At 34.0% G+C, this 12,345-nt stretch overlaps 1 protein-coding gene across 1 annotated transcript; it reads right to left on the bottom strand.

The window, feature by feature from the left end:
• Positions 1-3,253: 3,253 nt before the first annotated feature.
• Positions 3,254-4,351, bottom strand: LOC110691098. The gene has a single exon (XM_021868031.1). The coding sequence runs from the start codon at positions 4,349-4,351 to the stop codon at positions 3,254-3,256; it is 1,098 nt and encodes a 365-aa protein (XP_021723723.1).
• Between the last annotated feature and the right edge of the window lie 7,994 nt (positions 4,352-12,345).

Raw genomic sequence — 12,345 nt, 5'->3', positions numbered from 1 at the left:
CTTGGCATTTTGAGGATCTGATAAGTATCCAGCATCTGCATACCCAATGAGAGCAGCATCTTGTTTTGGTTGGTAATATAAACCAAGGTCTTGTGTCCCTCGTAGGTACCAGAGTAAGTGTCGAACTCCCTTCCAATGCCTATATGTTGGTGCATTGTTGTGCCTGGCTAACAAATTCACAGAGAAAGCTATGTCGGGTCTAGTATTGTTAGCTAAGTATATTAAGGCTCCAATTGCACTAAGTATGGTACTTCTGGACCCAGAATCTCTACATTTTCTTCTCGGGGTCTGAATGGATCATTTTTCATATTCAAAGAACGAACAACCATTGGGAAGTTGGTTGGGGTTGCTTTGTCCATGAAGAAACGTTTCAAAACTCTTTCTGTATAGTTTGATTGATGGACAAAAATGCCATGACTCAAGTGCTCAATTTGTAGTCCAAGGCAAAATTTAGTTTTCCCAAGGTCTTTAATCTCAAATTCTTTCATCAAGTATTTTGCAGTTTTCTCGAGTTCATTTGGGGTTCCGATGATATTTAAATCATCAACATAAACTGCAATGATAGCGAATCCTGATTGTGATCGCTTTATGAAAACACAGGGACTAACTTGGTTGTTTTTTAATCCTTCTCTCATAAGGTATTCACTCAGACGGTTGTACCACATCCTTCCAGATTGTTTCAATCCATAAAGTGACCTTTTTAGTTTTATGGAAAGCAGTTGTCTAGGCTTGTGGTTTTCTGGTAGTTTTAGTCCTTCGGGGACTTTCATGTAAATGTCCGTATCGAGTGACCCATACAAATACGCAGTCACTACATCCATTAATCGCATTTGCAGTCCTTTTGTGACTGTCAAACTTACCAGAAATCTTAATGTAGTTGCATCAACCACTGGAGAATATGTTTCTTCATAATCAATCCTTGGAATTTGAGAAAATCCTTGGGCTACAAGTCTTGCCTTGTATCTAACTATTTCATTTTTCTCATTACGTTTTCTTACAAATACCCATTTGTATCCAACGGGTTTTACACCTGCTGGTGTAAGGGTTATTTTCCCAAAAACTTCTCGTTTTTCAAGTGACTTTAACTCAGCCAGCATTGCCTCTTTCCACTTTGGCCAATCACTCCTACGTCGACATTCTTCTACAGTTCTTGGTTCAACATCATTTTCATCAGACACGATGTCGATTGCGATGGAATTTGCAAATGTTTCATTAACGATAACATCTTTCCTATTCCACTGAGTCTTTGTAGAGACGTAATTCATTGAAATTTCATTGTTATCGATGTTTTGAACATCTTGTTCATTCCCCGTAGGGTTGTCTTCTTGTTCGTCCCCTTTTGGATTATCATCATTTTCTTTACTTTCATCCACATTTGGTCTTTCTTGACCTTTTGACGGGGGAACATTATTAGTCTCATTTTCTATTCCATCCAATCTTTTTAGTTTCCTTGGCTTAGAATCTTTTGAACCAAGTGGTCTTCCACGCTTTCTGCGTGCCTAAGATTCATTTTCTATGGCCTTATTACCAGTTGGGATTTCAATACGTGCAGGGGCATTTTCTGCTGGTATATGTGATTTTGTCACCTTCTTTGTGTCTACAAATGCATCGGGCAATTGATTTGCAACACTTTGTAAATGAACAATTTTCTTAACTTCTTGTTCACACATATTTGTTCGTGGGTCTAACATCAACAGTTGTGTTGCATTCCAAATGAGTTCAATTTCTTTCTTGTGTGGGTCCACTTTCTCTCCCCCTAAGGCTGGGAATACTGTTTCATTAAAGTGACAGTCCGCAAATCTAGCTGTAAATAAGTCACCAGTCAATGGTTCAAGGTATTTAATTATAGAGGGGGATTCAAACCCGACATAAATTCCTAGCCTTCTTTGTGGACCCATTTTTGTTCGTTGGGGTGGAGCAATGGGAACATATACAGCACAACCAAAGATTTTTAGATGTGAGATACTTGGTTCTCGACCACAAACAAGTTGTAGTGGTGAGAATTTATGATAAGCTGTAGGTCTCAATCTAATTAGCGCTGCTGCATGTATTATAGCATGTCCCCAAGCAGATGATGGCAATCTTGACCTCATTAATAATGGTCTTGCAATCAATTGTAATCTCTTAATTAGTGATTCAGCTAGGCCATTTTGTGTATGAACATGAGCTACTGGGTGTTCAACATCAATTCCAATTGACATACAATAATCATTAAATGTTTGGGATGTAAATTCCCCAGCATTGTCAAGTCTTATTTTCTTTATTGTATGATCTGGGAATTGTGCTCTTAATTTGATGATTTGGGCAAGTAATTTTGCTAAGGCAACATTTCTACTTGAAAGTAGACTAACATGTGACCATCGTGTAGAGGCATCAATTAAAACCATGAAATATCGAAATGGTCCACATGCTGGATTAATTGGCCCACATATATCTCCCTGAATTCTTTCCAAGAATTTTGGAGATTCAGTAGCAATTTTGTTCATAGATGGCCTTATTATTAATTTGCCAAGTGAACATGCAGAGCATGTTAATTCATCTGATCGCGGAATTTTGACATTTCTTATTGAATGTCCAACTGAATGTGCTATTATTCTTTGCATCATCCCAGTTGCTGGATGTCCCAAACGATCATGCCATAAAATAATCAAATGTTTGTCATCTAACTTCTGGTTAGATATCATATTGATTTCCACGGGTCGTATGTTTATACGGTATAACCCCGAAGAGTATGCTGGCAATTTCTCATATATATGTTTCTTGCCATGTTTTTCTGCCGTGAGGCATATATACTCTTTTTGATCTGTCGTCATTGTTTCTAGATGATAGCCATTTTGGCGTACATCTTTAAAGCTTATGAGATTTCTTCGAGATTTACTCGAATATAAAGCATTATTGATTATTAATTTTGTTCCATTTGGAAGCATTATACAAGCCTTTCCAGGTCCTTCAATTAATTTAGCTGACCCGGAAATGGTGTTTACATTTGCTTGAAACAACTTTAGTTGTGAAAAATATTTTCTATCTTTTAAGATAGTATGTGTTGTTCCACTGTCCAAAAGGCATTGATATTCGGAACTAACTTCAGGTAGATCCATATCTTCATAAAATAAATTTAAGATTAGTTTAGAATAATATCATACAAACTTTTATTGATGATAAAGATTTAAAGTACATGACTAGAAATTTAAAATACAGGGAACTAAGAAAATACATTAAAACATAGCATATGTTACATTAGTAGATGGGGAACCTAAGCATTGTTGTTTTCTCCAAGAATGAAATCATTCCCAGTTTCAGCATTGTCCATGAAGAAATCGGACACATCAAGGGTAGGACATGGAGCATTTTCTTCATTAACATAATTTGCTTCTGCATTTTTCTCTTTGCCTTTTACAGAAGCCTGGTAAAGGTCTACCAAATGTTTGGCCGTACGACAAGTACGTCCCCAATGTCCTGTCATGCCACATCTGTAACATGTGTCTTTTCCTTTTGAAAGAGTTTGTTTGTGGCTTCCAGATGACTGTCCCTTCTGTTTTTCAAAATTTTTGAAATTACTGTTTCTTTGAAAATTGTTTCTACCACGTCCTCGGCCTCGTCTGCGATAATTTCCACGGCCTTTTCCACGGCCATTGTAATTTCCACGTCCACCTTTTCTTGTAGCATTTGACTCGGGTGGATAGGAATTTGTTGCATTTGCCTCATGATGAGTGGCCAAAGACCCAGTTGGTCTCAGGTTATGATTTTTCAACAAAAGTTCACTATTTTGTTCCGCAACAAGCAATACACTCATTAATTCATTGAACTTTTTAAAACCTCTTTCACGATACTGTTCTTGCAACAGTATGTTACTTGCATGAAAGGTAGTGAGTGTTTTTTCTATCATCTGTTCATCCGAAACTGGATGATCACAGTATCTCAATATAGACACTATCTCATGTATGGTTGAATTATAATCAATTACAGATTTGAAATCCTGGAACCGTAAATTTGTCCAGTCAAATAATGCCTTAGGAAGGAGCACCCTTTTGTGGTGTCCAAATCTTTCATTAAGGCAATCCCATAATTCTTTGGGATCTTCAACCATCATGTACTCAGTTTTAAGGCCTTCATGTAAATGATGCCTTAACAACACTAAGGCTTTTGCCTTATCTTGTTCAGTAACAGGTTTTGCAACAGTCATTGCAGAAGTGGTAGTATCAGTTGTTTGACCAGAGGGACTTTTATTTTCTTTAACAGTGTGCTCCAAGCCTTGAGCTTTCAAATTCATCATTGCGTCCACTTTCCATTCCAGAAATTTCTTTCCAGATAAATCTAAGATGCTGAACTGTCTTTTCATAAGGTCTCCCATTTTAGCTACAACAAATTTCGTGATAATTAGTTTATAATAACAAATTATATGTACAACTCACATGTTTAGTTCTTCCATATTTATAATTAAGTTAATAAGACACGTGATAATTAAATTTAATAATAATAAACCATAAATAATATAGTCTTTTCTCCCCCTTGATTTATTATTGTGAGTAATTATATGATTAGACAAAAATTAATCATGTTAGTTGCAAAAAAAACAGCAAAACGACAACAATGACAGTAGTAACAATAATTATAATGATAACGGTAATATTATACAATGATGATTAATAACAACAAACATACATAATAAAACAAAAACAAGCTTTTAATATACTAAAACGACAAAATAAGTGAGTTTTACTTATACATAATGACAAAAATTAATATTGCTACTAATAAAATTACGAGCGCCGTAATTAGAAGGAAATATTGTTTTATCTTCATTAAATCTTCCTCAAAAGTGAAGTTGTGGGTGTTTTGGTTGCCGTCGTCGGGGAACATATCGGAGAAGAAGGGGGTGATTTTTTTTTAGGTGATTTTTGGATAAAAAGTGGGAAAGGATCTGGGATTTGTGGTGAAATTGGGGGAAAAATCCGTCTTTTATAGAGGTAGGTTTATCCGTTACTGTTCTGTACAACTGTAAAAATATCATATAATAGTCTAACGTACTGGCATAAAATTATGGTCCATATATATATATTTATAATTGTAAAAGGTTATCACACTGGGAATGCAAACCATAGTGGTCCGAGAGCCCTAATATCTAAAAAAGATCATGGGTTCGAAAACGGAAAGAAACACAAAAAGTATGTAAAAGTAAGAAAAATAATAAGTATAAAAGGCTGCATCTTTTTGTTAATCTAGTTAATAATAATATGCATGCAAAGCTACTACTTAGCAATTACAATAACTAAGATAAAAATTTACGTAAAATGAGTATGTAATATCAACATGGATCAAACAAAGAAACATCAACATGAATAAACAAAAGATGATAGTAGTAAATTCACAAGTAAGAGAACTTTCACCGTTGTTTTTGAGGTATATATAGTAAATGTTTGAGTTTCTGTTATAGAGGATCCCAAATATGGGCAACTATAGAGCATACTCCTCGAAACATTTAGAAGTAGATAGTATTATTTGTTATAAATTTTTAGAAGTAGGTATAAATATACCTGACTGAAAACTGGTGCTGATAACGTGTTAAAGAATTTACCGATAGAAAAGTTTTGATTAATAAAAGGAGTAAAAGAGTGAAAGAAGATGAGTGAAATTGTTGTAGTGTTATCATTGTATTCTTACTTCTATGGCATTGTATTTATAGCCATGAGTTACACTAATAATACAATAATTACTCACATAGAGCCATATGAGTTCACAAGTGTTTGGACCTATATGAGCATTGTGTAATCAAATTAATAATTGGCATTCACTTATTAGACTTATCTTCTAACAAGTTTCACCATAAATTACCTGTTTAATTGTCTGTCAATAGTAATAAAACCTTTTTCTGATCCATTTTATGTTGATTAGTTTGTTCATGGTCAATTATGTAAAAGCAGTACAATCAACCATGAGCAAACTAATCAACATACTCCATTTATTTATTTATTTTTTTAAATATATAATTATGCAATGAGTTTTTGTTACATTCATCTTGATCTGCAATTTAGCAAATAATATTTAAATTGTTAATATTATGTAATGTAATTTCTAGGAAATGGGAAATTCCTTTATATTTAATGGAGAAGTAAAATTCTATTGTACATAGTATTAAAAATTTAAAATGCAACAACTGATATTTCATTTTTCTATATGTACAAACTATGTATCAACTTTCTACTTCTACAATGTAAAGGATCGAGTTTGGTATTTTATGACTCCTGTTCATGATTGTCATTCTCCTGTTTTGTATTGTCAAGCAGACCATGAATAATGTATCCTTGATCCCTAGTTTAGGACTTGTGTTTGTATGTATAGCTAAGAGAGCTAAACCCTCTACTTGTTCTATTTATAGTGTCGAGTTAGTTGGGAGCTAGCCTTCTTTTTAAAAACTATTCGCTTAAAGAATGAGTTTGAGAGATTGAGAGCCTGTGGGCTGTGGCCCTCACTTGTCGCTTCCATAGCTGGAATCAAACACTAATATACAAGTCAAATTGCTTTATTTAAGTTGTGTTTTGTGGGCTTACATAGGAGAATAGGACGGGAGCTTGTATGATTGCTTGTAATTTGCAACTCATCTTGGAAAACATTATCCACTATTCAGCGGACTTGAGAAAGAGTGACAATCATAAAAGCACTACCATGATCCTATCTATGACACATTTATGAATATATTTGTTTAAATAATACTACTTGAATATGAATTTAATCATTATACATGCCTTTTAAAAAATTCGATAATATTTAATTGGAAAATGATATACATAGCACTTAAGGCTACATATAAGCATTAAATTTACATTTGAAAATCATAAAAAGTTAAGAAATCATGAAAATATACTCACTAATTACACTGATTTACACGTGCTTTTGTCATGAATTCCTAATTTTATACAATTTTCAAGAGTATATTTAATGCTTATATATAGCCCTTAGGGCTACATATAGCATTACCCTATTTAATTAACCATGAAGAAAAGAGTGGAGTACGTATTATCTATACATTTTATGATTGCTTAAATTTCAAATTTTGCGATTTTAAGATGATTAATTAAGGGCATGTTTACATTTACTGAACTGAGCTGAATTGAATTGAAATGAACTGATTGAAGCTGAACTAAACTGAATTGAATAGAACTAAAATAGATATTTTATGAGAGAAAGAAATTAGGAGTTAAATTGAACTGATTGGAGCTTAACTGAATTGAACTGAACTAGTTGGAGCTGAACTTAACTGAAATTAAGCTGAAGTGAACGGACCTAAAACATTAACTAGCTTACCCTATTTTATGGTTCGAATTAGATTATTATGGTTTGAGTGTGCATATGTATTAGCCTATGTAGATTTATACTTACTCTTAAAATTACATGAAGAAACAACTATACAACCTTAACTGGATCATTACCATATCAATAAAGTAATTATAGTAATTATTTAATACATTATTTTATCCGGATTCATATCTTCTTATTATCTTATATGATAGAAAATCAAAAAATAAAATAGTGTATATTTCCTCTGTTTTTTTTATATTTGCAATAATTTGCAACACTTCTCTTTTCATGTTGGATAATGCATTTATATATTTTTATCACCAATACATAAAAATCATGAACATATGATATTAATATAGTATACATCGAGACAAAACTAACGAATTCTCACACGACTATATTATTGTTTAGCTATAAGTCAACAAAGATAGTTAAAATACGGGGTATTTACATAGAATAGTGTAAAGGTAAAAAAAAAATACATCACGATCCTAAATTTCCAACTTTAGGATATCAATCAACGATTGGCTTGCTATGACGAGACAAAAAAAGGCAGTGCAACTATTCAAACATTACTAGGCCAAATATAAGACCTACATAAAATTATTCCCTTGTTATCAATAAAAGGACAAAAAAATGGCATTACCATACTCCATAGTCCATACCATACCACACCCCCTTAAGAATTGGAAGCAAGCCCAGAACTTCCCAACCAACAACCAAACACTCAAACAGACATACTGTAAATATTTGGTTAGAGAATTATAACGTGGGGTTGTCATGGATTTGTTCGAACAAACGTCATTTTCCCTTTCTGCTCCAATCTTACCAGATTATTACCTTCGTCAATACCTTTTTTTTTATTTACATATACTCCGTAAATCTTCTTTGTTTAAAAACTACTCTGTAATCAATAAAATTGGTATCATAATCAAGCTATTATTTATTACTTCTAAATCTATGAATTTGTACTCCATATAACAGATAAATAGGTCAATATCGCATTAAAAATTACTCTTTCCAACCTAAAATATAATTTACGAAGTAGTATTACTTTGACTTTGTTATTATTTATGTAGTTACTTACTTGATTTCATAATACCGAGTATCAACTTCATGGAATTTATACAAATAGAGCTATAACAATTTACATTTTAAAATGATAAACGCGTTAATTAAATTGATTTGCATATTTGAAAACAAAATAAAGAAGTGTGAAATGAACTTACAACTAGTATGAATTGTGAGAGATTCTTCAACAAAGAAATTCCTTCTAGTTGAGAAAGAAAGTTAAGTACTCCAATTCATCCCATCCATAATAAAATAATATTCACAAGTAAAATATTTTTAGTTTATACGAGTCAATATATAATACTCACAAGACATCACAAATAGAATAAAATTCATTAACTATATGTCATATAAGAAATCTTGTTTTCTTTAACCTATTCAAATAGAATAATATTTAATTTAATAATATAAATTCAAATAATTTATCTACTTTTCAATGAGCCTTTATTATTTTGTCACTTTACAATAGAGTACCTTCCTTACAGGCTATGTGTAACGATTTGACATAACCTGTAACGGAGGTAGTAAATACACCTTTTTTTTTTTTTTTTTTTTTTAAGGGGGTCTAATATAGAAATGCAACAGTATGAACAAATTCAAAGAATTAAGAAAAGCATGAAAAATCACAAATTGAGGCTTAATGAAATTGTAAAAGTGTATATTATTATTCGAAATAGTTGGTTCAAAAAACACAAATTACAAGATCACGATGATCATGGGCCACACGAGTAACGCTCCTCCTAACAACAACACTAGTATTACTTTTACTACCAGAAGATGAAGAAGAAGAGGAGTTACTACTACGATGAGTAATTAATTTGGAGGGAGCAGCAAAACGCATTGAGAAAGTTCGAGACAAGTTATCAGGCTCATCATTCCACATCAACCCTTGATCAAAATTCTGTGCATACGTGTCAGGATCATACCCGGGGAGGTGTACGTCAGAAGAGTACACCTTACAACAGTCGATTTTTGTCATCTTCCTTTTCTCTCTCATAAGCTTCCTCCATAGTGTTCTCCACGACGTTGATCTGTTGTTGTTGCTGCGCCTTGTTAATGGACGGTCTAGATTTGTTGTGCGACCCAGTTGTATGACTTCTACGCTGCTTGTGGAACAGCAGATGTTTCTCATTTCCATTATTGTTTGGATTGATGGAATTACAAATTAATGGGGGGTATATTAGAGGAGAGAGAATGTAGTGTAATTTTGGAAATGGAAGAAGGTGTAGATTGGAGAAGGAAAAGGGGGAATTAGGAGGCGACTATAATAGTGAGACTTGACTTATATAGGAAAATGGGGAGGCGTATATGTAAATATTCCGTAAATGATTTTATACTACAGTACATGTCAATAAATACTTGACTTACATGAACTTTTTTGATAAATTGTTCACATACAAGTGTTTGAAAAAGTAGCGGATGGAGTAATTTTTTTTGAAAGTTAACAAAACTAATTTTTTAAAGTAATTTGTAACAAAACTAGATAATTTAGCTCAAAGCAACCATCATTTTATGTTTATCCTAATGCTTATGCAATTAATATGTGTTGAATACTTAAATTCAACAACCACTTTGTTAATTGCCAACCATCTCTATTTTCTAACATCTACTCATAATCAACAACTAACAACTTTCTTAAGGGCCACATCTAATAATTACTAACGTACATCAACTATTTTTTTTAGCATAAAAGTACTTTGACATGCATGGAAGATATGGTTATAGAATTCCAACTCGATTATTGCTAACTAACATCCAATGATCCAATCAAACATGACATTAAGCTATACATAATAAGGGTGCGTTTGGTTCGCTGGTTTCAGGAAAGGGAATGGGAATCATTCCCTTTCAACCTGTTTGTTTGCCACTTTTTCCCTCAATCATTCCCCCATTTCATTTTTCAAAATACCCCAAAACCCCTCTTCCCCATTCCCCACCCCCCCCCCACTTTCCCATTCCATTCCCCACCCACCCTAACCCTAACCCTAACCCTAACACTAACACCCATATACGTCGGTGGTGGTCGGACGGCGACTGTCGGCGAGCACCGGGGAGTGGTCGGCGATGTGGTGTTGTGGTGGAGGAGGGAGATCGAGCGTTGGGGAGGGGGGCTGGAGCATCGGGGAGGGAGTTCGAGGTGGTGCTGTGGTCGGTGGTGGTCAGCGACCGTCGGCGAGGGGGGCTGGAGGGTCGGCGAGGGGTCAGCGACCGTCGGCGAGGGGGGCGCGACTGTCGGCGAGGGAGTTCGAGCATCGGGGAGGGGGGCTGGAGCATCGGGGAGGGAGTTCGACGGTCGGCGATGGGGGCTGGATGGTCGGCAACGGTCGGGGATGGGTCGGCGACGGTTGGCGGAGTTCTGTGAGGGTTCGGCGGCGGTCGGAGCTGCGCTGTGGTGGTGGTGCTGTGGTGGAGGGAATGATTCCCTGGTTTTTGTAACAAACAACCTTCCAAATTTTCCACTTTGCCATTCCATTCCATTTCATTCACGTTGTTCATTTCATTCCGATTCTCTTCTGTGAACCAAACAACCCCTAAATGTTTTCTCCCTTTTTTATTTGTTTTATTCATAATTTGAAAATATATGCTACAAAGAAAAATAAGTGTAAATAAAACAGTCTTAAATGATGTTAATTCACTTACTTACGAAGTATCTATTTTGAATTTTTGATACAATAAACAAGGTTAAGTTCACAATTGAATATTCTATAAAATATATTATGAGAAAAATAAATTATAGAATTATTCAAAGAATAGAGGATGTCAATTCTTAAAAGTGATATAAACTTGGATACATTACTATAACTTTATTATTAAAATGGTTGATTCTCTCCTATCTTTCTATCTTGTAGGAAAGGCATGTCACCATCATATCATAAGAGACTCAACTACTAGACAATGTTTTCTAACCCCCCACTAGAGCACTTGACTCATGGGATGACTTGGAGTGTTGCTCCATCCATGTTACTGACATAATCAAATTATAACAGCATAAAATCAATTAAGATTCAGTTTTTATTAAATAATTAGACAGTTACTATACTTAATTAATTAGCACAACCACTAACTCATTAATTAGAAGAAAATGGAACAATTTAGGTACTAGACTAGACTGCAACTAACCAATATAATGATTAAGAATATTGAGACCATATAAATATATACAAGTAACAACTAACAGTACAAAAAATAAAACTTTAATTTAACTAAAGTGGTAGAGACAAAACTATTAAGGTGCATGAAATATTAGTTGACAATTTGTTAAAGAAGAATTTGCTATGTCATGTATCTATATCTCATAATTACGAGCATATTTGTATGGATTAATTTGCAGTCCCTTTACATCTCATGACCATAATATCGATACTACTCTATCTTTGAAATCCCGGCTCACCAAACAATAAGCCCACTGAATCAGGTTAAGACATTAAAGTATATATGTGATTAATTAATACTAATGTGAATAAAAATGGCAACCACAGACCACCATTATTAGGGCCAAAAGAATAAAAGATACAGGTATGGTCAGACGAAATGGCGCAATTTTTGGATCCTAAGCTAATACTAGTACGTATATTAAATCATAATCCACATGATTATTCACGTGACTTAGGGAATTGGGCACGTCAGATTAGGCAGAATTAGGATGTTTTCCAAAGGATTAGAGTTTGACAAAAGATATTAAGAAATGAAGATTAAAGTTGACAATAACCAACTTTTCTTGAGCTTGCTTTCTTTCCACACAAGCAGATTCCTTTGGCTAAACTCTAGGATTTTATTTTGGGTTAAAAAATCTTAGTGAATTGTGGCTCGAGAAAAAGTTTGGAATAGGGTATGAATGATTTTAAAGTTAGGACTTAGGCAATGAAGAATTGAGGACACAAGAATCCAATGTCTTCTTCAGTGAACTTTTGCTACATTTGTTGAACTTAAATACGGGTCAGATTTTTATTTAAGTAAAATTTTTTTGACGAATTAAAC

Source organism: Chenopodium quinoa, unplaced genomic scaffold (assembly GCF_001683475.1).
Source record: "Chenopodium quinoa cultivar QQ74 unplaced genomic scaffold, ASM168347v1, whole genome shotgun sequence".
NCBI classification, from domain to species: domain Eukaryota; kingdom Viridiplantae; phylum Streptophyta; class Magnoliopsida; order Caryophyllales; family Amaranthaceae; genus Chenopodium; species Chenopodium quinoa.
This window is presented reverse-complemented; position numbering and strand designations above follow the sequence as displayed.

What these genes read in the sequence shown, in the direction of transcription:
- LOC110691098 (XM_021868031.1), bottom strand. Translation starts at nt 4,351, where the DNA reads ATGGGAGACCTTATGAAAAGACAGTTCAGCATCTTAGATTTATCTGGA.